The following is a 27115-nucleotide window of genomic DNA, read 5'->3' as shown; positions in this document are numbered from 1 at the left end:
TCGATTTTCGATCTTTGCCTTCCGATATTTGGTTTTTCGTGCATTTCTAATTCGTTCCTTTGGGTAGACCCCTAGTATGTATATTCATATATTTCACTATAATGTTAATAGACGCTAAACAGTCAAAATTTCTTTCTTTCAACTTTTGATTTGTACGGCTGAATTGGCATTTATAAAGTTTTCTGTAAAAAAAAAACATATTTTTTCTTCAAAAAGAGGCATAACTAAGTAGCGCTAACATTTGTATAGAAATATGTAAGTGATAGGAAGCCTACAAACGAAATTTCCGCCATCGCCTCTCGACTAGGATACAATCCACCTCGAATCCGGGGCTTTCGCCCCCGGCGCCAGTTCGAATGTCAAAGTGAAATGAACGCAAAAGTGATTGCCTAGAGAGCGTCTGATGAGCTGACTCTGATGAGTGATGAGTAGGGTTGCCAGGCGTCCCCATTAACCGGGACTGTCACCGTTTTTAACCTTTTGAGTAGTGAGTTAATTTGAACACCAGAAACGTCTCAGGAGTGAGTTTTTTTCGGAATCAACTGACTTGAAAAATCCGAGTGAACACTCTTATTTTGTGGGAAGTTTTAAAGTTGACATATTTCGCTCGATTATATGATTGATTTATTGCCTGGCGGCGGCTTTGCCTTGCATCCAGGACCAAATTCTCTCGAAAATAAATCTATAATTTTACGCAAAATTATTATTATAAGGGTCAAATGAAATAAATTCAGTCATACGTTTCACTGTTATTCGTTCGGAACATATTTTATAGTTTTTACATGTGGAAAATATTACTTTAGAAAAAAAATTGTCATCATGTTCAGTCATAAAAATTTAACTGGTTTTCACGCATCGTTAAATTCGGTTTCTTTATTCGAATACAAAAATATATATTCACAAGAGTGAAAGAGAAACCTCAGCAACACTTGAAAAAAAAAACGAGATGCAAATATGTCGAACAATGAAAGAGGTAGAGTATTTTGAGTGATTGAACGTGCCAAACCGTACGGGTACGGTCATACTCTGGCGGGGCCATTTTACTTTGCCCGTACGGTCGTACTCCTGAAAAGGTTAAGCCTTGTGTCCCAGTGTCCCGAACGAGCTTTTCGGAGCACCTAAATGTCCCGTTTTCATTTTTTTCAGTTTTAAATTTTTTAGAAGAATTTTCTCCCATTCAATAACAAGAATTGCCGTATCAAATTAATTCCTAAATTATTTAATGATTCTAAAATTGCAACACAATATTCTTCGGCCAGAACAAAAACAACTCGTTTAATTACTCAAGTTCTCGCGCCTCATTCAATAGATTTTTAATTTAATTCTCAACGAACTTCAAAGTTGTTCATTTTATAGTATTAGTACCGATTCTAGCAATCACAAAGATCAAAAAATGTTTCCACTTGTAATTCAATATTTCTCCAAAACAGGGATAAATGTAAAATTATTAAAATTGGGGAACTTAGAGGGAGAATCTTCGAGTACCTAAAACAATGGACAATTCCACTGAAAAGCTTTGCTGTGTTTTCTTGGATGAATCTGGAAAAAATACCAGAATGGTCCGAACTTGAAAACACAGTAGAATATTTAACCACCAAAAATATCATAATAGATGGTACTTTGTTATTTAATCAATTTGTTTCTCTGAAGGGCATATTAAAAAAAAAGAAATGCAATCTCCCGATTGGAACAAAAAATTAGTATCAGAAAATGGGTCGTTGTTTTTTCTCAGATAGAAAAAGAATTACCAGAGCAATATAAAGATTTATATTGTATGAGGGAGTATATTTTTTCCATACCAGGTCATAATGGTAACGTGGAGAGAATATTCTCGCTAACGGAAATTCAATGGACGAATGAAAGAAATAGACTTTCAGTAGAAACAGTTAGTAGTATCTTACAGTGCATTGAGAATTATGATTTTAATTGTGTCGAAATATATGATTATCTCCTAAAAAATAAAGCAGTTTTGCAAAAGGCCAAATCAAATGATAAATATTTGTAAAATTTGTTTTAAAAATTCGGCGATGTTATTTTTATTAATAATATTGTTGTTATTCTTAGTAATGTGTATAATTAAATATATGTTAAAATTTCATGGTTTCACTCTCTAATTTAATATAAATTGACTTGCGAGAAATCTGGCAACCTTACTGATGAGTGATGAGATGCCCGCGAACTCCTGAAGACCACAACCAACGGCCTTCGTTCGTTTTAAAACGAGTTAAAAATAGTTAAGGAATTCGTTAAATCAAAACAATTTAAATAATTTATCGATGATGTTTATTGAAAGTGGTGTGGTGCATTTATTAGATTGTGATAATATAATATATAAATTTGCGGCACCAAAAGCTCAAAAAGTACGAATTTAAAATGTTTTCCTTTTTTTGTTTGTATAAGTTGGTAAATAGACGTTTGTTTATATGTAATTGTATAATATATAATTTTTTGTTTGTATAAGTTTGTAAAAAGATTTATTTAATGTAATAAACAACTGTAAATACAAAATCGTTTTACCATAACATACCTACAATTCACGGTTCGGTGATTACTAGTCAAATGTGAACCGGTCACAGGACAACTGGTTGCTCTAGATCGGTCACACTAAAACTGATCCCACCCTAAAATCGGTCAATCAGTCAAAATTATCTCAATTTCATCCAATAAATAGAAATTATAACATATAAAACAAGTAAGCCAACTAATAGATCTGTGTATTTAATTTCCAATTATCATTTTTCTTAAAATTATTTAAATAGACTGAAATGACATTGGAAGGGGGGTACCAGAAATATCATGCATCCAAAATGTAAGAATATAAACAGTGTTTATAAATAACATTTTTTTTTATATTTATCCCAGTATACAATTTGGATTTTAAACAAAATTCACACATGTAAGGCGTTTCCCCCCGTGTGAGATCTCAAATGTGACACAAATACATTTTTAAGACCATATGATTTTAAACAAATGTCACATTTGTGTGGTTTTATCTTTCCATTTGTGTGACTTCTCAAATGCAATTTTTTATATTTCTTGAGGCTAGATTTTTGAGTAAATGATTTTAGACGGATTTCACACCTGTACGGCTTTTCCCCCGTGTGAGTTCTCAAATGTGACACAAGTTCATCTTTACGAACATATGATTTTAAACAAATTTCACATTTGTGGTTTTATCCCAGCATGCGATTTTTTATGTGTATCGAGGCTAGATTTTAGAGTAAATGATTTTAGACAAACTTCACACTTGTAAGGCTTTTCCCCCGTGTGAGTTCTCAAATGATTAAAAAGTGAATTTTTTCGAATAAATGATTTTAAACAAAAGTCACATTTGTGTAGTTTTATCCCAGCATGCCATTTTTTATGTCTTTCGAGGCTAGATTTTTCAGTAAATGATTTTAGGCAAATTTCACACTTGTAAGGCTTTTCCCCCGTGTGAGATCTCAAATGAATCACAAGTGTATGTTTTCGAATATATGATTTTAAACAAATGTCACATTGAAATCGCTTTTCTCCAGGATGAGATCTTTTGTGTAAAATAAGTTCAGATTCACTGGGAAATGGCTTCAAGCAAATGTCACTATCCTTTCGGTGAATTGGCGATTGTGAAGGCTCATCGTCCAATATTAGATCTTCCAAGAAAACTTCTTCAGTCTTGATGTTCAAGCAATCAACTAACCTCAGTTGAGACGTTTCGTGGCTTCGAAAACAAGCCTTTCGAAAGCTGATCAACGATTCGAGATTGGTGTTACACGAAAGACACACCGTGTTTGGCAACCCATCGCCTCTTTTAACCTGCAGATCAAATGAAAAAAAACAATAGGATTGAGCGGTGAGAAGAGTCGGGAGAACCAATTGGGTCCACAACAGTATTGTAACCTACATAAATCTGACAGCCGGTCCGAATGCGTTGCTCCAGACGCTCTGGATGAGGACCTGGTCTCTGGAAGATGGAGACGGAAGACTCGGCCGGAGCTGATCCAAGACAAAGCCTGCACTCCATCGTCCCTGTATTTTACTCTGACAGCAACCAGACGACTCGCCTTCGCTTTGCTATTTTTTTTGTTTGACATATTTGGTCTAAATCTGTCTAAAATCATTTACTCGAAAATCTAGCCTCGATACACATAAAAAATTGGTCTAAATGTTGTACTAGTTATACCAGAGAAATGTTAGGCTCCTATTTAAGGTATGTTCATACGGTTCGGTGATTACTAGTCACCGGAGCCTGAGGGGGCCATGTATTGTTCAAAGGTTGTAAATGCATTGTTAAAGGTTTGCCGAACAATGGATAGCACTGTGACTATCCTACCTCTAGTGATTACTAGTCAAATATGAACCGGTCACAGGACAACCAGTCGCTCTAGATCGGCCACACGTGATCACCCGCAACACTAAAACTGGTCACACACCCTAAAATTAGTTAACCAGTTTTCTCATGACCGATTTTAGGGTGTGACCAGATTTCTCGTGACCAGTTTTAGTCTGACGGGTGATCACGTGTGACCGATCTAGAGCGACCGGTTGTCCTGTGACTGGTTCACATATGACTAGTAGTCCGTTTACCGTTCATACCTAGTCGGCACGAACCGACTTCAGCATGTATCCGGCCGTTCGAAAAGTATTCTTTGGTACATTTTGTATGGGTATGTTCATTTCAACCGTCACGTTTACGCCACGGCAGGCTTACAGCAGTACCCGACATTTCCTGTGTTCAGACTACGTGTCTGATGATCGGCTTTCGTGGCCTTACGACCCACCATTTGGCCGATATATTTTTGTGCTGGCCACCCTTACAGACAGCGGCTAGAACACTGGCAGCGTTAACACTAAGTTTAACTGATTCGGTGATTACTAGTCAAATGTGAACCTGTCACAGGACAACTGGTCGCTCTAGATCGGTCACTCGTGATCATCCGTCACGCTAAAACTGGTCACGAGAAAACTAGTCACACGCTAAAACTGGTCACGAGAAAACTAGTCACACGCTAAAACTGGTCACGAGAAAACTGGTCACACGCTAAAACTGGTCACGAGAAAACTGGTCACACGCTGAAACTGGTCACGAGAAAACTGGTCACACGCTGAAACTGGTCACGAGAAAACTGGTCACACCCAAAAATTTAAAATTGGTCACACAAACAAAAATATTCTCAAATACTTTTTATTTCCGAAATTTTTATTATTATCGACTAGACATATGTTCGAGCCAAAGGCCCTCGTGGCCGTGGCCGTGGCGGTTGTTTGTGGTCTTCGCGAGGAGTTCGCGGGAATCTGTCAGCCCATCTGACGTTCGCATCGCTCGCATCCGAGAAGGTTCGCATGGCAATCGCTTTTGCGTTCATTTCACTTTGACAGTTCGAATGTCAAATCAAAATTTAATCTTAATTCACCGCGGTAAATGTACCGCGGGTAGGTCTACGAAATCACTGATTGTGTTAGTAAGAGGATCCTTTATTTATGTTCACTTGTTACAATAGTAATTATATGTAAAAAAGAAGGTCGTTTTGTTTTCTCAGCTTCGGAGCCAATGGGACGTTGCCGGAGATTCATTCTGCATGTTTTGTACAAGAGCGATGATAATGCCATCGGCTTCATCTTTAATATGAATGGTATCTAAAAGTGAATTCGTCATTTTATAATGAACTTGTTACATCTCATCTACATAAATAAATCGTCGGTAACATTATTTGTTTATCTTTGTTATATTGTAAAACATTTTCTATATGTCATCTATATATTATAATATATATTCAATTGTAAATAGGTTTTTGAGCTCTTTCTCCTATTATGCTGTGCATTAACATTAGAATAATATAATACTATGATTACTAACCAAATAAAATAAAATTGCAAAATAGAAAATGATCAGTAGATCAGTAGCTATTAAAATATGTAGATATAAGATGTATTGTGAACATAATTTCGTAATAATAAAAAGCATTTAAAAATCAAACCAAATAATATATATTCAAGAATATGTTTATGTATAATGTGTTGAAAACGGATAATCGGGGTTCTATTGTAATATCTATGATAATTGGTAGAATTGGTACAATTCTATAGGGAATGGTGGAGTTCGTCCCCCAATGCCTCCAATATAGGTCGTAAAAAAATATGTCGCGACATCTTGATAAATGGCCTCGTCTGGAAACTCCCCATGAAGCAGCGAAAAAATTGTATTCACTTCGTATTTTCATATTTTTCATTTTTTTCAGTTTTTCAGTTTTTTCAGTTTTTTCAATTTTTCAGCCCCCGGGGTGCCGAAGGCATTGGGGGCGCTGGGGGCGAAGCCCCCGGGGTGCCGGAGGCACCGGGGGCGCTGGGGGCGAAGCCTCCGGGGTGCCGAAGGCATTGGGGGCGCTGGGTGCGGTGCGGCCGCCGGAGGCGTCGGCGGCGCTGGGACCGAAGGCCCCGGAGCGACGTAAGCGCCGGGGGCGAAGGCCCCGGGGTGCCGGAGGCGTCGGCGAAATGTAATTCGTAATTCGTAATCACTTCGTAATTTGTCATTCGTAATTCGTGCATCAATTTCTTTCCGAAACCAGTCGATTCAATATCTTTAACTTTATTTTTATTCGAGTTTCAATTCCTTTTCGAAACCACCCGTTGAAATCAACGGGTCCAACACTAGTATATATATAACATCCGAGTCCAATTACTGATTTTTACAAAGATAATTAATAATGAAAAAGATAAATACAAGATAAACAAATGAAAAAGAAAAGAATAAAAGCTATACCATGACAAAATAGCACATTGCATAATTAAACTATAGTATTGTTGCGTAGGGGTGGGTGGAGGATCCAAGTAAAAGGCCAACAGTCGTCTCACAGCATTTATTGATGATTAAGAAGATACACGCACTGGCAGTGCTCAGTCCAGAATTGACATGATATCGCCTACGTACCGCCTTATAAAGGGTAGATCTCTCAAAACGCCTAATCTGTTTACCTATTGTATAGTCACGTATTCGGATATGTATTTCCACGACATTGGGTCTCCCCGTACCGATTCTGAGAAAGGACTAATAACGGTCATTGTTTAGCCTAAATGCACTTAGAGTCCAGATATAATCCTGGAAGTAAGTGCAAGCACTTAGTTAATCCGATAACAGATATCCATTGGTCTAAGTGCAATTCGCCCAATCCGCGGCGTACGTAACAGTATTAAAATATTGGAAAAGGTTATAAAATAGAATATAAGAAGAAGTGGAAATTTACAAAAATAAACAAATGAAAAAGGAAAATACAAGATAAACAAATGAAAAGGAAAAGAATGAAGCTATAACATGACTAAATAGCACATTACATAATTAAACTAAAGTATAAAATTATTGGAAAAAGGTTATGAAATAGAATAGAAGAAGAAATTAATCAATCGGTCAAGATTCTCCTGATGTTAGTCTTGAATTGATGTAGGGAAATACCGAACAGATCAACCTCATTCAGCTCCCCGTTAAACATACGATAAACACGCTGCAGATATTGAATATAAGAATATTTTTGGGAATTAGTATTGAAAGGATTAAGTGAAAAGAATGCAACGTGTCTAGAATACCGAACTGGGATCCTGAAATTAACCTTATACAGTAAATCTGAACAATCAAGGAAACCATTTATGATCTTAAAGAAGAATGTAGCATCAGTAAGTCGTCGCCTGACAGAAATATTGTTAAAAGATAGTATTTTTAAAATATCGGGAACAGTAGAATGGGTATGGGAATGGTAGGAAAAGGTAGCGTAAGGATTTAATGAATTTAGGTTGAACTTTCTCAATACAATTAATATGGGATAAATAAAAAGGTGACTAGATAATTGTGGCAAATTCAAGCTGATAATATATGCAAAGTGTCTTTCCAAATAAAATATCAGATTAATCTTAAATGCTAAGTCTTATAATCTTCTTATGTACTATGTATATACAAATAGCCAATAATTCGTCGATACTGTATGTACAAATAGCCACATCCTTAAAAATTTGGGCCCTTCGAGAATGGGCCGTGATGCTTTGCATCAATCTGTGCAATGGTAGCTACGCCACCGGCCAAAGAACCGCGGTTTGCCGACCCCAGGCTTAGAATGAGTTTTATATTTACCATAATTACATATATCAATTTTATTCAATAAATAAAAATTATTACATTTAAAATAAATAAAACAAGTAAACCAAATAATAGATTTGTATTTAATTTTCAATTGTCATTTCTCTTAAAATTATTTAAATAAACAGCAATGAGAAGAAATGACATGAAAGGGGGGCACCAGAAACATCATGGCACGTATGCAGCCAAAATGTAAGAATATTTATATATTAACAGTATTTATAACAATAACAATTTTTTTTATATTTATCCCAGTATGCATTTTATTGTGACCTGAGGGTAGATTTTAGAGTAAATGATTTTAAACAAATTTCACACTTAGGCTTTTACCCGGTGTGAGTTCTGAAATGTCCCACAAGTGCATTTTTTCAAATAAATGATTTTAAACAAATGTCACATTTGTATGGTTTTATGTCAGCATGCGATTTTTTATGTCTCTCGAGGCTAGATTTTAGAGAAAATTTCACACTTGTAAGTGTGAATTCTTAAATGTCTAACAAGTGTAATTTTTATGAACATATGATTTAAAACAAATGTCACATTTGTGTGGTTTCATTCAAGCATGCAATTTTTTATGTTTTTTGAGGTTAGATTTTTCAGCATATGATTTTAGACAAATTTCACAATTGTAAGGCTTTTCCCCAGTGTGAATTCTTAAATGTCTAACAAGTATAGTTTTTTGAATAAATGATTTTAAACAAATGTCACATTTGTGTGGTTTCATTCAAGCATGCAATTTTTTATGTATCTTGAGGTAAGATTTTTCAGCATATGATTTTAGACAAATTTCACACTTGTAAGGCTTTTCCCCAGTGTGAATTCTTAAATGTCTAACAAAAATAGTTTTTTGAATAAATGATTTTAAACAAATGTCACATTTGTGTGGTTTCATTCCAGTATGCAAATTTTTATGTATCTTGAGGTAAGATTTTTCAGCATATGATTTTAGACAAATTTCACACTTGTAAGGCTTTTCCACAGTGTGAATTCTTAAATGTCTAACAAGGGTAGATTTAAGAGGAAATGATTTTAGACAAATTTCACACTTGTATGGCCTTTCCCCCGTGTGAGATCTCAAATGTAACACAAGTTTATGTTTATGAACATATGATTTTAAACAAATTTCACACTTGTAAGGCTTTTCCACAGCGTGAATTGTTAAATGTCTAAAAAGGGTAGATTTAAGAGGAAATGATTTTAGACAGATTTCACACTTGTATGGCTTTTCCCCCGTGTGAGATTTCAAATGTATCACAACTGACTGTTTTCGAATATATGATTTTAAACAAATGTCACATTGAAACCGCTTTTCTCCAGGATGAGATCTTTTGTGTAGAATAATTTCAGATTCACTGGGAAATGGCTCTAAGCAAATTTCACTATCGTTTCGGTGAATTGTCGATTGTGAAGGCTCGTCGTCCCATATTAAATCTTCCAAGAAAACTTCTTCAGTCTTGATGTTCAAGCAATCAGCTAACCTCAGTTGAGACGTTTCGTGGCTTCGAAAACAAGCCTTTCGAAAGCTGATCAACGATTCGAGATTGGTGTTACACGAAAGACACACCGTGTCTGGCAACCCATCGCCTCTTTTAACCTGCAGATGAAATGAAAAAAACAATAGGATTGAGCGGTGAGAAGAGTCGGGAGAACCAATTGGGTCCACAACAGTATTGTAACCTGTAACCAGTAACCTACATTAATCTGACAGCCGGTCCGAATGCGTTGCTCCAGACGCTCTGGATGAGGACCTGGTCTCTGGAAGATGGAGACGGAAGACTCGGCCGGAGCTGATCCAAGACAAAGCCTGCACTCCATCGTCCCTTTATTTTACTCTGACAGCAACCAGACGACTCGCCTTCGCTTTGCTATTTTTTTGTGTGACATATTTGGTCTAAATGTTGTACTAGTTATACCAGAGAAATATTAGGCTCCTATTTAAGGTATGTTCATACGGTTCGGTGATTACTAGTCAAATGTGAACCGGTCATAGGACAACCAGTCGCTCTAGATCGGTCACACGTCATCACCCGCATCACTAAAACTGGTCACGAGAAAACTGGTCACACCCTAAAATCAGTCAACCAGTTTTCTCGTGACCGATTTTAGGGTGTGACCAGTTTTCTCGTGACCAGTTTTAGGGTTTGACCAGTTTTAGTGTGACGGGTGATCACGTGTGACCGATCTAGAGCAACCGGTTGTCCTGTGACTGGTTCACATAAGACTAGTTGTCCGTTTACCGTTCATACCTAGTCGGCACGAACCGACTTCAGCAGGAATCCGGCCGTTCGAAAAGAATTCTTTGGTACATTTTGTATGGTACAGGCTTACAACAGTAACCGACATTTCCTGTTCATACATTACAGCAACATCCGTCAACGTATCGTATATCCGTCTTTTTGGCCATCGTGGAGATATACACGCGAATTACGTGCCATGAGTCGGCCGCTTTGCTGTTTTGGACCATTTATCGATAGTGATAGTTGACAGCTGTTCAATCTTTCGATTTGTGTTTTTATTTTATCCAGTATTGTTTCAAATTGGTATCGGTTCATACGGAAATATTTAAAAAAAATTTGTCCATCATCCACATCCACCTTATACGGTGACCAAAACTCTTCTTTGGTTTTTTTATTTTTTAACATAGGATACACATCAAAACGCCTCCGTGCTTTTTTATAGCCTTCTTAAGCTTCTTCTTCCAACAACAACGCGATTATACATAATTTTTCGTTCGATAAACTCCGAAACATTTTTGCCGACTTGTATTCTGAGGCATAACTACGTATGCACGTGTATGCATTCAAATTGTAAGTACTCGACAATACGACGTAAGCAATATTGCGCCGTATCGTCATGGCCTGTAATGTATAAGTAAGCCGATTTTGCCTTGCACTCGGTCAAAGTGCTGTAAAGTGACGTGACCGCGACGTGTAGGTAGATATGAATAGAAATGTAATAAAATGACATATTTGAAACGGAGTTGTGCAGTGCTGTTAAATATGAACAGACCTTTATCGGGATTGTCACCATTTTTATGTATTGTGTCCCAGTGTCCCGAACAAACCTCTCGGGACGCCCAAATGTCCCTGTTTACTACTTTTTAACTTCCGACAGAAGTTTTTAACTCAGAATTAACATAAACTATAAAAAAAAGTCGATGTCTGGACCGGTAAACGGACTTCCAGTCATAAGTGAACCGGTCGCTCTAGATCGGTCACACGTGATCACCCGTCACACTAAAACTGGTAACACCCTAAAATCGGTCAACCAGCTTTCTCGAATCTTAGTATTGAATAGTGGTTTTTGAACAGTTTTGTTGACTTTTAAAAAGTTTATACTAAACGTCACTTACTTTCGAACGGCCGAAGGAAGTTTCTTAATCGACTTTAAATTTCTAATCTTATAATTTACTAGTTGTATTACCCGGCTTCGCTCGGTATATAAACCGCTTAAACATGACTAATCTGATAGAAAAAATTTTATTAAATATATTTGAATAGTTGTTATTTTATATAAATTTATTTGAATACTCATTTGTTTTTTTTTATTAAATTGACTCTCACAAACAAACAAACATATACTCTTTGGAAATTATATGTATACCAGAATCCGCTGGCCCCCCCCAGCGCCTTCGCCAACGTAGGCTTAAATATTTACATAAATACAAAGTCTCTTTCGAACTCATATATTAGACTAGCTGTATTACCCGGCTTCGCTCGGTATTTATAATATAAAGTAAGATAATTACAAAAAGCAAAAAAATAAAAATAACTACAATAAAAATAAAAATATATTGTCTCTTTTGAAATTATATGGATATACTAGAATCCGGCGGCTGCGCCCCCTGCGAGGACTTCGAATCCTTTGAATCGAAAATAATCGAATCAGCGCCTATGAATCGAAAAAAAATCAAATTTTGGGTTCCCAGCCAACAAACAACCAATGTTACATACCAATGTATGTATAAAAATAAGTAGTAAATATATAATATATATGACATACGAGTCCAATTACAGATTTTTACAAAGATGATTAAAAATGAAAAATATAAATACAAGATAAACAAATGAAAAAGAAAAGAATAAAAGCTATACCATGACAAAATAGCACATTGCATAATTGAACTATAGTATTAAAATATTGGAAAAAGGTTATAAAATAGAATATAAGAAGTGGAAATTTACAAAAATAAACAAATGAAAAAGGAAAATACAAGATAAACAAATGAAAAGGAAAAGAATGAAGCTATAACATGACTAAATAGCACATTACATAATTAAACTAAAGTATAAAAATATTGGAAAAAGGTTATGAAATAGAATAGAAGAAGAAATTAATCAATCGGTCAAGATTCTCCTGATGTTAGTCTTGAATTGATGTAGGGAAATACCGAACAGATCAACCTCATTCAGCTCCCCGTTAAACATACGATAAACACGCTGCAGATATTGAATATAAGAATATTTTTGGGAATTAGTATTGAAAGTGAACGATAGCTTAGCAGGAGCTTTATGTGTGTGTAAATGCTGGGTGACCAGTGGCTGTGTGTGTGTGTGTCGTCGTCTCTGTGTGTTCAGCTCGCTCTGGAGCACGTGCTGGAACAGGGCGGGGTGGGAAATTAGACACGTTAAGTCAAGTTATCCCTTTTATTAACGAATAGATGGCGAGCCGGGGAGTTTGCCGGCGCCTCTCGCCTCTCGCCTGTGCCCCTTTATGGCGGGGGCTGTGGATGAGTACTGGCTGGCTGGCTGCAGCTGGTCACTGGTCACTGGTCACTGGTCACTGGTCAGGCAAGGTAGACCAGCCACCAGCCACCAGCCACCAGCCACCAGCCACGCCAGTACCGTCTCGGCCGGCGGATGGCGGGCGTCTCGTTTGACAGATGAGCGCGCCTCGTAAACATGAGTACGCGCCCGTAAGAGCCCAAAACACGGCCATGTGGGTTTGTTGGCTCGGACAGAAAGGATTAAGTGAAAAGAATGCAACGTGTCTAGAATACCGAACTGGGATACTGAAATTAACCTTATACAGTAAATCAGAACAATCAAGGAAACCATTTATGATCTTAAAGAAGAATGTAGCATCAGTAAGTCGTCGCCTGACAGAAATATTGTTAAAAGATAGTATTTTTAAAATATCGGGAACAGTAGAATGGGTATGGGAATGGTGACCAGATAATTGAGGCAAATTCAAGCTGATAATATATGCAAAGTGTCTTTCCAAATAATATATCAGATTAATCTTAAATGCTAAGTCTTATAATCTTCTTATGTACTATGTATGTACAAATAGCCACATCCTTAAAAATTTGGGCCCTTGTCGAGAATGGGCTGTGATGCTTTGCATCAATCTGTGCAATGGTAGCTACGCCACCGACCAAAGAGCTGCGGTTTGACGACCCCTGAGTTTTATATTTCCCATAATTACATACAGTCCCATGACAGCGAATTACTAACACCATGCGGATTTTGCAAATTCTATGTTTAGAGCTATATATTGAAGAGTAGGTTCGTAAAATTAAAACAAAGATGTGTTTATAATGATTATACATAGTTTATTTACAATATTAATACAACATATATATATATTATTAATATTTTGTATGTCCACCCTTATTTCGGAGACACGATGCTATTCTTTTGGGCATACTCTCGATACAAGACGCAATGGTTGACTTTATCTCAGGATCTCCCTGCCACACAGAAATTATGTTTTGTTTTAGGATATTTTTATTGGTACATTGGAGCTTATTTAATTTCATTTTAAGGGTATGCCAGACATTTTCTATAGGATTTAGATCGGGAGAATTACCGGGCCAGTGAAGGAGCGGTAAATTGTGGTCGGACATGATTTTTTTCACAATTTTGACATTGTGGCAGGGTGCAATAATATTGCATTAAGTGCAGGCGATCCCTTTTGTCAATTTTGTTTTGTATAGAGTGCAATAGGGTGTATCGCAATACCGTTATATATTGCGAAGCATTCATCATCCCTTCTACAAAATACAATGGCCCCCGACCTTCCGCACTAATTGAGCCCCAAATCATGAGTGACAGCGGGTGTTTCACATTTTTTATGACACAGGACTCATTATACCGCTTGCCGACTCGCCTACGTACGTATTGGTGAGTCGGTGTCATCAATTGAATTGACGACTCGTCAGAGAAGTGAACCTTAAAAATGTTAAAAACATCGATTAATTCAATTCATTCAAAAAAAATTAAACAAATAATTTAATTTCAATTAAATTACCCCTTTCCAATCGTCGAGGGTGAAGTGGCGATGCTCATTAGCCAAATTGAGCCTGGCTTTCTTCATTTTGGCGTCAAAAGCGTTTTTTTAGTTAGCTGCCTGCCTGCCATCCCCGCGTCTGCGAGACGGCGTTGTATTGTCCGAGTCGATATTTCGGTTCCGCTCCCGTAAATTCGTCTGGATTTTTTTATTTGTGGCAAACCGATCCTTCTCAACAGTATTTATAATATATCGATCGACTCGAGGACCTTATTTTCGAGTGCCACAACAATTCTTACGCTTGGTGACCGTAGGATTTTCACCTCTTTTTAGTTGGGTGCTAATTTTATGCACACTGAAAACGCTAACCCCCTGATCTTTAGCAATATATCGTATAGAATACTTCCCAGTATTTAATAATGTGGAAATATTGGCGATTTTCTCCATAGATAAATCTTTATTTCTTCCCATCTAAAAAGGAAAGGGGGTTTTTTTCACAAGCAATTTAAACAAATAATTAAGTCACATTTAAAAAATTTAAACACTTACTTACTTCAATGATATCGATAATATACAGGAAATCAAAAATCTCTTCAAAACTAACTTTTCTCCCAGTGAAAGCACACGTCTACACCAAACGAATTTCAAAGCCAAACTGTGTATTTGCACTTGTTCGGTTTTTAAACTATTTGTATAAACACTACTCATCCTATTTTTCTCTAAATACATAGAATAGGATACAATGAATGGTCTACAAAAAAAACCAACCCAAAATGTTACTTAAGACGGCGCAGGTACACAAAATAGGGTAAATACGCGGGTGTTAGTAATTCGTTGTCATACGACTGTATATCAATTTTATTCAATAAATAAAAATTATTACATTTAAAATAAATAAAACAAGTAAGCCAAATAATAGATGTGTATTTAATTTTCAATTGTCATTTCTCTTAAAATTATTTAAATAAACAGCAATGAGAAGAAATGACATGAAAGGGGGGCACCAGAAACATCATGGCACGTATGCAGCCTAAATATAAGAATGTTTATATATTAACAGTATTTATAACAATAACAATTTTTTTTTATATTTATCCCAGTATGCATTTTATTGTGACCTGAAGGTAGATTTTAGAGTAAATGATTTTAAACAAATTTCACACTTAGGCTTTTACCCGGTGTGAGTTCTGAAATGTCCCACAAGTGCATTGTAAGTGTGAATTCTTAAATGTCTAACAAGTGTAATTTTTTGATTAAATGATTTTAAACAAATGTCACATTTGTGTGGTTTTATCCCAGTATGTAATTTTTTATGATTCTGAAGGGAAGATTTAAGAGGAAATGATTTTAGACAAATTTCACACTTGTATGGCTTTTCCCCCGTGTGAGATCTCAAATGTGACACAAGTTCATTTTTATGAACATATGATTTTAAACAAATGTCACATTTGTGTGGTTTCATTCCAGCATGCAATTTTTTATGTTTCTTGAGGTAAGATTTTTCAGCATATGATTTTAGACAAATTGCACACTTGTAAGGCTTTTCGCCAGTGTGAATTTTTAAATGTCTAACAAGGGTAGATTTAAGAGGAAATGATTTTAGACAAATTTCACACTTGTATGGCTTTTCCCCCGTGTGAGATCTCAAATGTGACACAAGTTTATTTTTATGAACATATGATTTTAAACAAATTTCACACTTGTATGGCTTTTCCCCCATGTGAGATCTCAAATGTGACACAAGTTCATTTTTATGAACATATGATTTTAAACAAATTTCACATTTGTATGGTTTCATTCTAGCATGCAATTTTTTATGTTTCTTGAGGTAAGATTTTTGAGGATATGATTTTAGACAAATTTCACACTTGTAAGGCTTTTCCCCAGTGTGAATTCTTAAATGTCTAACAAGTGTAGGTTTTTGAATAAATGATTTTAAACAAATGTCACATTTGTGTGGTTTTATCCCAGTATGTAATTTTTTGTGTTGCTCAAGGGTAGATTTAAGACGAAATGATTTTAGACAAATTTCACATTTGTATGGCTTTTCCCCCGTGTGAGATCTCAAATGTGACACAACTTCATTTTTATGAACATATGATTTTAAACAAATGTCACATTTGTGTAGTTTTATCCCAGCATGCAATTTTTTATGTTTCTTGAGGCTAGAATTTAGAGTAAATGATTTTAGACAAATTACACACTTGTAAGGCTTTTCCCCCGTGTGAGATCTCAAATGTATCACAAGAGTATTTTTTCGAATATATGATTTTAAACAAATGTCACATTGAAACCGCTTTTCTCCAGGATGAGATCTTTTGTGTAGAATAAGTTCAGATTCACTGGGAAATGGCTTCAAGCAAATGTCACTGTCCTTTCGGTGAATTGTCGATTGTGAAGGCTCGTCTTCCCATATTAGATCTTCCAAGAAAACTTCTTCAGTCTTGAAGTTCAAGCAATCAGCTAACCTCAGTTGAGATGTTTCGTGGCTTCGAAAACAAGCCTTTCGAAAGCTGATCAACAATTCGAGATTGGTCTTACACGAAAGACACACCGTGTCTGGCAACCCATCGCCTCTTTTAACCTGCAGATGAAATGAAAAAAGCAATAGGATTGAGCGGTGAGAAGAGTCGGGAGAACCAATTGGGTCCACAACAGTATTGTAACCTGTAACCTGTGTGTGTGACATAATTTGTTCAAATAATAGGCGTGTTTACGATCGCAATCAATCGGTGCGTCTCATAAGCATATAAGAAAGAAATTAAATCAATTTAAATAATTACTATTTTTCAAGCACGGCTAATCCGCAAACCGGATAATCGAGAGTATGCTGTAATTATAACCTGTAACCTACATAAATCTGACAGCCGGTCCGAATGCGTTGCTCCAGACGCTCTGGATGAGGACCTGGTCTCTGGAAGATGGAGACGGAAGACTCGGCCGGAGCTGATCCAAGACAAAGCCTGCACTCCATCGTCCCTGCATTTAACTCTGACAGCAACTTTTTTGTGTGACATATTTGGTCTAAATCTGTCTAAAATCATTTACTCGAAAATCTAGCCTCGATACACATAAAAAATTGCATTCTGGGATAAAACCACATAAATGTGACATTTGTTTAAAATCATATGTTCGTAAAGATCAACTTGTGTCACATTTGAGAACTCACACGGGGGAAAAGCCTTACAAATGTGAAATTTGTCTAAAATCATTTATTCGAAAAAATGCACTTGTGGGACATTTAAGAACTCACACCGGCTAAAAGCCTAAGTGTGAAATTTGTTTAAAATTATTTACTCTAAAATCTACCCTCTGGTCACAATAAAATGCATACTGGGATAAATATAAAAAAAAATTGTTATTGTATAAATATTCTTACATTTTGGCTGCATGCGTGCCATGATGTTTCTGGTGCCCCCCTTTCATGTCAAATCCAATTCTTCATTTCGCCTTTTTTTTTTAAACATTTATTGAAATATTCCTTCTCGCCATATAAAAATACGTAATTATAAAAATTTCATTTAGCGAGGTTTTGAACCATTTTTTTTCTTTTCATATTTAACATTTAAATATATATTTTTAATTGAAAATATTGAAATTAATTTATATTTTAGCGATATTTGAAATATAAAATTAATTGCAAATCACGGAATCGAACCAAGGTCCCCTCGCCTAGAACAGGTACGCTAGCCATTAGACTACAGCGTCGACAGAAAAAACGCTCTAAAATTACTTAATATTCAATTATCCTTTATAAGTATGGGGAACCAATCATTCGCGTATCTTCGGCTTTCGTCGACAATCGACTTTCGTTCGAATCGATTTCCGATTTCTTATGATCAACCATCAACCAGTATGGGGAACTTTTTTTTTTTCATTTTTTTCATATTTTTTATTTTTTCAAATTTTTCATTTTTTCAGTTTTTTCCTTTTTTTTCGTTATTTTCATTTTTATTATTTTTTTCATATTTTTCATTTTTTTCAAAATTTTCATTATTTTGTCCCGAAGGCATCGAGGGCGCTGGGGGCGAGGGCCCCGGGGTGCCGGAGGCAGCGGGGACGCTGGGGGCGCCGGAGGCGCTAGGGGCGAAGGCCCCGGGGCGTCGGAGGCGCCGTGAGCGCTGGGGGCACCGGGGGCACTGGGGGGCGCCGGGGGCGTCGGCGGCGCTGGGGGCGAAAGCCCCGGAGCGTCGGAGGCGCCGGGGGTGAAGGCCCCGGGTTGCCGGAAGCATCGGAGGCGTTGGAGGCGAAGGCGTCGGGGCATCGGCGATGCACAAAACGTAATTCGTAATTTCTAATTCGTGCATGAATTTCTTTCCGAAACCAGTCGATTCAATATCTTTCACTTTATTTTTATTTGAGTTTCAATTCCTTTTCGAAACCACCCGTTGAAATCAACGGGCCTTACACTAGTTCATTCATAATAGTGTTCAGGGATGTATAAATTATTAGTTTTTCTTATTTTCATTTCTATCAAACCAAAATCATGGTTATTTGGCAAAAATGAATGTCCCGATATTAAAAATTTGTGATCAATTATTTCGAAGATTGAAATTAATTAAAAGCCACTTAATTTAAAAAAATAGATTTAAGTATGTAAAGAATTTTCTTATTTATTATTTTTAATTAATTATTATGTTTCGAAGTGTTCAAAGTTCAAGAAATCCGCTATTAAAAATATATTTTGCTCTATTTGAATGCTATTGCTAAATAATTTATATAATATGCAATATAATCTTGTAAAATTATTACCGTAAGTGTCAATAATTTATTTTTTAGGATAATTTGCCAGCGTGCTCACAGTTACAGTACTGCTACTGCCGAAGCACTGGGATATTTGAAACCAGCGGATTCCATAAAAAACAGATAGTTGGAATATTTTGACAATAATGCAACTGCAATTGAGGCACATAGAATGCATACTAAAGTTATGGGGCTTCAAAATCTCAGTGAGGCAGAACTGGCTAATGCAACCCTGTTCCCAAAATACAGAACTGTCCGGCATTGGTATGAAAAGTGGACAGTGATGAATTTTGGACAGGGAAATTCACTGGTGTAGACTTGATCGAGGTATTTGTTTTATTATGAATTTGTATACATAATCAAACAAGTAGAATGTGTGGAAAAAAACTATATTATATCATTTTTAATCTTTTCAGAAGATAAATGAGAAGATGGGGCTGTATAATGAAAAGGGAATTACAATAAAAACTTGTGTAGAGCCCTTTTCTATTGTCGTCATAAACTCCTTTGATGAGGATGAGTCTATAAAATTCCTTTTTCGAAGCACTTTCACCCAAGGCATTATATAATAGCAGATGAATACCTGTCTTCTACGGTATCATCCGTTGATTTATTTAAATATAGCGAGTAAACACCTGCTTGGTGTTAACAAGTATCCTTTTTCACATGTACAATACATGTGAGATAAATTCACGTTATACATTTTACCGGGAATTGTTTTACTCGGTACTGCATATATCTGGCTATCCATTTCGACAATCATTTCTTTTTTTTTTAAATATTTGGCTTTATCATACATTGATTTATTTCGCCTATAATACTCAAATTTGTTTGTTGATTTTAATAAATTTGTAAATTCTCAAATGCATTGTGTATGTAAATTAGTGGTGCGCTACGTTGCAGCAACAGGACTCGTTTTCTCAATTTTTTGTTTACTTAAGTAGGAATTTGTATATTGTATACAAAAATGCTTACCTCGTAAAATAAATATTTCACCATGTAAAACATTTTCGTTTGTACATCTGTATACTAAATCGACGACGAAATACACCAAAAAATGAAGGGAAAACGAATCTTGAGTCTTGAGTTATTGTAAGGTAGACCTTATTTTTTTGTACTAATGTTTTATTTGTTTATTTTTGCAATTATGTGTTCATTGTGTACTTCAATGTTTCAATAAAAGAAAAAAGTAACAAATTATTTATTTAATTCCACCTCATTTATATCGCACATAATATAATAATATGTATGTATGTATGCAATACAATATCCTCAATATATGACCTCAGTATTCAAAATGTTATTACTACTACCTAATTTAATCCATGGACACGCACCGTTGTAATAATTACAGTTTTTGTTCAAAACTATTTGAACATACATTATATACATATGTATAACAAAAATACAAAGTTATCTTTAACTTAGTTATAATTTTACAAGCTCTAAAACATAATTGGTGCCACTATTAAGCTTTATTTCATCAATGTTTTCACAAAAAAAAAACATCTTAGCAGCCAACACCTATTTATTTAAGGGTCAGGCAGTGCCGGCTTTACACCCAATGGCGCCCTGGGGCAATTTTTTCTAAAAACCCTTAATATTTCGCCTTGGACGCTCTAATCTAAAATTTTGTATGGATTTTGGCGCTATAATTTTAAATTTTAAAGCGCCTTTGACGCATCGAGCGGCGCCCTAACTTATTTGGCGCCCTCGAATGCCGCCCAACCCAGCCCCCCCCCTAAAACCGGCACTGGGGTCAGGTCAGGTTAGGGTTGTCCCTATTCATTTAAGATTAGGTTGTTAGGGTCGGTATTATTCAGTCTCACTGTCACACGCGAGAACTGAGACAGTGAGACCGCATATTAAAGTAAAAACGTGAAGGTAGATCGCACACTTAAGTAGATATGTGAAGGTAGACTGCATACTAAAGTATGTAGAATTAAGTAGATCAAAAACCTTTAACCAGCCATATAAGTTTTATTCTCTTAATATTTATGCAGTGTCAATACACTAAAAAAATACATAATTACACGACAAAACAACAACAACTGATCCACATTCAAATGAAGCCTGAAAGTATTTGTGCATACAAACAAATTACTCAATATTTACAACACTTACAGAAATGTCGTATTTTAAATAAATTATTTTAGTCACCGCTTTGATCCATTTAACATACAAATAATTGATATTAGTTTGTCATCGTAAAATAAATCATCCGGAAACTTTTTATTTGCAAATAATGAAAACAATACGACGACGCTAATATGCGTCATCGTTGTTTTCCGGACCAATTGAATTTCCTTTATTTTTTTCGGGTCACAAAGTTTTAGTGTGACGGGTGACGATGTGTGACCAGTTATCATGTGACCGGTTCACATTTGACTAGTAATCACCGAACCGTAATAAGGAATAGAGATAAACATTTAACAAATTTAGACCAAATATGTCACACAAAAAAAATAGCAAAGCGAAGGCAAGACGTCTGGTTGCTGTCAGAGTTAAATACAGGGACGATGGAGTGCAGGCTTTGTCTTGGATCAGCTCCGGCCGAGTCTTCCGTCTCCATCTTCCAGAGACCAGGTCCTCATCCAGAGCGTCTGGAGCAACGCATTCGGACCGGCTGTCAGATTTATGTAGGTTACTGGTTATAGGTTACAATACTGTTGTGGACCCAATTGGTTCTCCCGACTCTTCTCACCGCTCAATCCTATTGTTTTTTTCATTTCATCTGCAGGTTAAAAGAGGCGATGGGTTGCCAGACACGGTGTGTCTTTCGTGTAACACCAATCTCGAATCGTTGATCAGCTTTCGAAAGGCTTGTTTTCGAAGCCACGAAACGTCTCAACTGAGGTTAGCTGATTGCTTGAACATCAAGACTGAAGAAGTTTTCTTGGAAGATCTAATATTGGACGATGAGCCTTCACAATCGCCAATTCACCGAAAGGATAGTGACATTTGCTTGAAGCCATTTCCCAGTGAATCTGAACTTATTTTACACAAAAGATCTCATCCTGAAGAAAAGCGGTTTCAATGTGATATTTGTTTAAAATCATTTGGTTATAAAAATATACTTGTGGTACATTTAAAAACTCACACGGGGGAAAAGCCATACAAATGTGACATTTGTTTAAAATCTTTTGCTTATAAATATAAACTTGTGATACATTTAAGAACTCACATGGGGGAAAAGCCTTACAAGTGTGAAATCTGTCTAAAATCATTTATTGAAAAACGTAGCCTCAATAATCATAAAAACTTGCATGCTGGGATAAAACCACACAAATGTGACATTTGTTTAAAAACATATATTCGTAAAGATCAACTTGTGAGACATTTAAAATCTCACACGGAGGAAAAGCCATACAAATGTGACATTTGTTTAAAATCATTTACTAAAAAAGAAACACTTTTGATACATTTAAGATCTCACACGGGGGAAAAGCCATACCATTGTGAAATTTGTCTAAAATCATATGCTCAAAAACCTAGTCTAGAGAGACATAAAAAATTGCATGCTGAGATAAAACCACACAAATGTGACATTTGTTTAAAATCATATGTTTGTAAAATAGAACTTGTGTTACATTTGAGAACTCACACGGGGGAAAAGCCTTACAAGTGTGAAATCTGTCTCAAATCATTTACTCAAAAACCTTACCTCGAGAGACATAAACGATTTCATGCTGAGATAAAACCACACAAATGTGACATTTGTTTAAATTCGTATGTTCGTAAAGATGTACTTGTGTCACATTTGAGATCTCACATGGGGGAAAAGCCTTACAGGTGTGAAATCTGTCTAAAATCATTTACTCAAAAATCTAACCTTGCGTCACATAAAAAATTGCATACTGGGATAAAACCACACAAATGTGACATTTGTTTAAAATCATTTATTCGAAAAGATAGACTTGTGACACATTTGAGATGTCACACGGGGGAAAAGCCATACAAATGTGATATTTGTTTAAAATCATATGTTACTAAAAAAGAACTTGTGGCACATTTGAGAACTCACACGGGGGAAAAGCCTTACAGGTGTGAAATCTGTCTAAAATCATTTACTCAAAAATGTAGCCTCAATATGCATAAAAAATTGCATGCTGGGATAAAACCACACAAATGTGACATTTGTTTAAAATCATATGTTCGTAAAGATCAACTTGTGTCACATTTAAGAACTCACACAGGGGAAAAGCCTTACAAGTGTGAAATCTGTCTAAAATCATTTACTCAAAAATCTGACCTCGAGGGACATAAAAAATTGCATGCTCAGATAAAACCACACAAATGACGGCCTGAAAACCAGACTGGTACAATCGACAAAAAGATGAACGAGAGATAATCAAATATTTGCGAGGATTTGTATTATAAAATTACTAAAATAAATCTCAACATAGTCCTTACATAATAAAATACTTCTGACATGAAAAGTGCTAAATAAAATAATTATTTATCTCACGAAATTAAAAATAAAATCACTTTTACCACTATGACTCGCAAAAATCTAATAATATAAACCACGTGGTTCATAATAATTTAAGATTTTTAGGAATTATAATAAACTATTATATAATAACACTGTTCGACAAATGACGACTTTTTTTTGGTTCAGAGATGAAATATGACTTTTCTTAGAGATTTATGCCCAGTGAACACGAATCTGGTAATAAAAAATGTTGATTGGCTCGAGATTCGGAGATATATGTGTTTTATAAATCGCGCGATTCTATTGATAACTGGCTTACCTCGATAAAATAAACGAATTATTGTTATTAATCCACAAGAATAGTCGAAATATGATTTTTATAAGTGGAATTTTATTTAATTCTCATAAAGATAATTTAATATATTATCCCTATTAATTGAATTCAGATTCGTGTAAATACGAGTAAACACTAGTACGAGCTTTTTGCTCGCAATTTTACCGATTTAAAGTTTATTAACTTTCAATTAACCTTTTTAAACGAAAACAAAAAATAGTGTGGTCAGAACATTTAATATCTCACACCGGGGAAAAGCCTTACAAGTGTGAAATTTGTCTAAAATCACTTACTCAAAAACCTAGCCTCGAGACACATAAAAAATTGCACGCTGGGATAAAACCATACAAATGTGACATTTGTTTATAATCATTTATCCGAAAAGATAAACTTGTGACACATTTAATATCTCACCCCGGTGAAAAGCCTTACAAATGTGAAATTTGTTTAAAATTATTTACTCGAAAATCTATCCTCTGGTCACATAATAAATTATATACTGGGATGAATATAAAAAAAATTGTTATTATATAAATACTGTTATTATTCTTACATTTTGGCTGCATGCGTGCCATAATGTTTTTGGTGCCCCCTTCTCATGTCATTTCAGTTCATTTAAGTAATTTTAAGAGAAATGATAATTGAAAATTAAATGCACAGATCTATTATTTGGCTTACTTGTTTTATTTATTGGATGAAATTGTGGTAATTATGATAAACATACTTCATCATCGTAAGCCAGGGGTCAAAGTGCTCTAAAATTGTGGCAATTTCAACAGACGGGGCGAAACGTATGACCGGCGTAAGAAAAGGGTTTGTTGCCATTTTGAAAGGAAAAATTAGTCATGAGGTAGTTGCTTACCATTGCGTAGTTCATCAAGAAGCGCTTTGTGTGCAGACATTTCCAGATAAAAATTACAAAGTATTGGATTTGGTGATTAAGATTATCAACTCCATGAAGTTGTACATGATAGAGGAGAGGTAGTAGGTGTTATATGGTGTTCAGCTATATCAGCGGCTTCGAAGAACAGTGAACACTGACTCATTAATGGATTATATATGTCGCAGTATACAGTACACAAACGTCAAACGTCAAATGTGAAAACACAAACAAATGTCTGTTAGTGTGTGTGTGAGCTATCGACTCGACACCGGTGGCGACTAGTGGAAACAACTCAAAATCGGATGGGAAACTTAGATATGCCTCCAGTTCTATGGTGATTGTTGAAAATTATGCTTTTTAAATAATTATTTAATATTATATATTTGAAGATATATAATTTGATAGTGTATTAGAATAGTAAAAAAATGTTTACGATTTTGCCGCCTCATTTTTGCTTTGGTAATCCAAGAACCTGTTCCTGTAAAATAAATTGATCCGTGTAGGTATTGACAGAATTATTTAGGGCCTATTTCGTATTCGTAAATCTCATACATATGTACATAGAAAGTAGTCGCCATTTCTTGTCCAAATCTTGACCATTTTTATTATTATTATTACTTACAAACCTCCTTTACGTTTCACTTTAAGACGATTTTTTTATACCACTTATCTCTTATCCGATCGTTTTCATACTTACGCCTATAACTTTTTCTTTTTTCACTCTATATGCTACTAAGAGGTTTGGGCCGTATGTGATGATATAAAAGTGGCCCAAACCTCTTAGTTATATATTTAATTACATTAGTTTAAGCCGAGATCATAATTTTGATTCAAACCACTGTTCAGACCAATTGTCTGATGGTCAGCTTTCGTGGCCTTACGACCCACGAGCTGGCCGATGTTTTTTGGTGCTGGCCGCACTGATGTGGCCAGCGCTGACATTCCCGCTCCAACCGTCGCCGCTTGAACACTGCTTCTAAGCGGCGCGTTTCCTCGATCCCGAATCACCAGTTCGAAACTGGTGATGTTTGACGATACTTGGAGACCAGCTCCAGTATTGGTCCGGGGTGAATTAAGGAAGCCTGGTCTGTCTTCGTCCTGAAGGCAGACAACTCAGACACGCGTGCTTGGTGCATAACCTCAAGCACACAATTTTTTTCTGGAAATGTCTGCACACAAAGCGCTTCTTGATGAACTACGCAATGGTAAGCAACTACCTCATGACTAATTTTTCCTTTCAAAATAGCAACGAAGCCTTTTATTACGCCGGTCATACTTTTCCGCCCCATCTGTTGAAATTGCCACAATTTTAGAGCACTTTGGCCAAAGAGCCGACCCCTGGCTTAGGATAATGAAGTATGTTTACCATAATTATCTCAATTTCATCCAATAAATAAAAATTATTACATTTAAAATAAATAAAACAAGTAAGCCAAATAATAGATCTGTGTATTTCATTTTCAATTATCATTTCTCTTAAAATTATTTAAATAAACTGAAATGACATGAGAAAGGGGCACCAAAAACATCATGGCACGCATGCAGCCAAAATGTAAGAATATTAACAATATTTTTTTATATTTATCACAGTATGCAATTTATTATTTGACTAGAGGATAGATTTTCGAGTAAATAATTATAAACAAAATTCACATTTGTAAGGCGTTTCCCCCCATGTGAGATCTCAAATGTATCACAAGTTTATCTTTTCGAATAAATGATTTTAAACAAATGTCACATTTGTGTGGTCTTATCCCAGAATGCAATTTTTTATGTGTCTCAAGGCCAGATTTTTGAGTAAATGATTTTAGACAGATTTCACACTTTTAAGGTTTTTCACCCGTGTCAGATCTCAAATGAGATACAAGCTCTTCTTTATAAATAAATGATTTTAAACAAATTTCACATTTGTGTGGTTTTATCCCAGCATGCAATTTTTTATGTCTCTCGAGGTTAGATTTTAGAGTAAATGATTTTAGACAAATTTCACACTTGTTAGGCTTTTCACCCGTGTGAGATATCAAATGTGACACAAGTTGATCTTTACGAACATATGATTTTAAACAAATGTCACATTTATGTGGTTTTATCCCAGAATGCAATTTTTCATGTGACGTGAGGTTAAATTTTCGAGAAAATAATTTTAAACAAATGTCACATTTGTGTGGTTTTATCCCAGCATGCGATTTTGTATGTGTCTCGAGGCTACATTTGTGAGTAAATGATTTTAGACAAATGTCACATTTATGTGGTTTTATCCCAGCATGCGATTTTGTATGTGTCTCGAGGCTACATTTGTGAGTAAATGATTTTAGACAGATTTCACACCTGTGAGGCTTTTCCCCCGTGTGAGTTCTCAAATGTGCCACAAGTTCTTTTTTAGTAACA

General features: G+C 35.7%; 4 protein-coding genes across 4 annotated transcripts; 1 reads left to right on the top strand and 3 right to left on the bottom strand.

Moving 5' to 3' along the window:
* Positions 1 to 1165: 1165 nt before the first annotated feature.
* Positions 1166 to 4082, bottom strand: LOC143912011 (uncharacterized). Its single transcript, XM_077431119.1, has 2 exons — positions 3884 to 4082; positions 1166 to 3795 (listed from the first exon to the last, which is right to left on the bottom strand). The coding sequence occupies exons 1-2, from the start codon at positions 4001 to 4003 to the stop codon at positions 3160 to 3162; spliced, it is 756 nt and encodes a 251-aa protein (XP_077287245.1). The 5' UTR covers positions 4004 to 4082; the 3' UTR covers positions 1166 to 3159.
* A 4082-nt stretch (positions 4083 to 8164) lies between these two features.
* On the bottom strand, positions 8165 to 9994 carry LOC143912010 (uncharacterized). The gene is made up of 2 exons (XM_077431117.1): positions 9797 to 9994; positions 8165 to 9695 (listed from the first exon to the last, which is right to left on the bottom strand). Exons 1-2 carry the CDS (start codon positions 9914 to 9916, stop codon positions 8826 to 8828), a joined length of 990 nt encoding a protein of 329 aa, XP_077287243.1. The 5' UTR covers positions 9917 to 9994; the 3' UTR covers positions 8165 to 8825.
* Positions 9995 to 15237: 5243 nt separating this feature from the next.
* On the bottom strand, positions 15238 to 17374 carry LOC143911662 (uncharacterized). The gene is made up of 2 exons (XM_077430650.1): positions 17187 to 17374; positions 15238 to 16916 (listed from the first exon to the last, which is right to left on the bottom strand). Exons 1-2 carry the CDS (start codon positions 17304 to 17306, stop codon positions 15504 to 15506), a joined length of 1533 nt encoding a protein of 510 aa, XP_077286776.1. The 5' UTR covers positions 17307 to 17374; the 3' UTR covers positions 15238 to 15503.
* A 4097-nt stretch (positions 17375 to 21471) lies between these two features.
* LOC143912002 (uncharacterized) lies at positions 21472 to 24518 on the top strand. The gene is made up of 2 exons (XM_077431108.1): positions 21472 to 21714; positions 21816 to 24518. The coding sequence occupies exons 1-2, from the start codon at positions 21595 to 21597 to the stop codon at positions 23373 to 23375; spliced, it is 1680 nt and encodes a 559-aa protein (XP_077287234.1). The 5' UTR covers positions 21472 to 21594; the 3' UTR covers positions 23376 to 24518.
* Positions 24519 to 27115: the final 2597 nt, after the last annotated feature.

The sequence above is a fragment of the Arctopsyche grandis genome, chromosome 5 (genome assembly GCF_051622035.1).
Source record: "Arctopsyche grandis isolate Sample6627 chromosome 5, ASM5162203v2, whole genome shotgun sequence".
Taxonomy (NCBI): Eukaryota; Metazoa; Arthropoda; class Insecta; order Trichoptera; family Hydropsychidae; genus Arctopsyche; species Arctopsyche grandis.
This window is presented reverse-complemented; position numbering and strand designations above follow the sequence as displayed.

Excerpts from the sequence above, each read along its gene's own strand:
- LOC143912011 (XM_077431119.1), bottom strand. The coding sequence starts at position 4,003 with ATGGAGTGCAGGCTTTGTCTTGGATCAGCTCCGGCCGAGTCTTCCGTC. Across the intron at positions 3,796-3,883 it reads GGACCGGCTGTCAGATTTAT|GTTAAAAGAGGCGATGGGTT; the intron begins GTAGGTTACAAT and ends TTTGATCTGCAG.
- LOC143912010 (XM_077431117.1), bottom strand. The coding sequence starts at position 9,916 with ATGGAGTGCAGGCTTTGTCTTGGATCAGCTCCGGCCGAGTCTTCCGTC. Across the intron at positions 9,696-9,796 it reads GGACCGGCTGTCAGATTAAT|GTTAAAAGAGGCGATGGGTT; the intron begins GTAGGTTACTGG and ends TTTCATCTGCAG.
- LOC143911662 (XM_077430650.1), bottom strand. The coding sequence starts at position 17,306 with ATGGAGTGCAGGCTTTGTCTTGGATCAGCTCCGGCCGAGTCTTCCGTC. Across the intron at positions 16,917-17,186 it reads GGACCGGCTGTCAGATTTAT|GTTAAAAGAGGCGATGGGTT; the intron begins GTAGGTTACAGG and ends TTTCATCTGCAG.
- LOC143912002 (XM_077431108.1), top strand. The coding sequence starts at position 21,595 with ATGGAGTGCAGGCTTTGTCTTGGATCAGCTCCGGCCGAGTCTTCCGTC. Across the intron at positions 21,715-21,815 it reads GGACCGGCTGTCAGATTTAT|GTTAAAAGAGGCGATGGGTT; the intron begins GTAGGTTACTGG and ends TTTCATCTGCAG.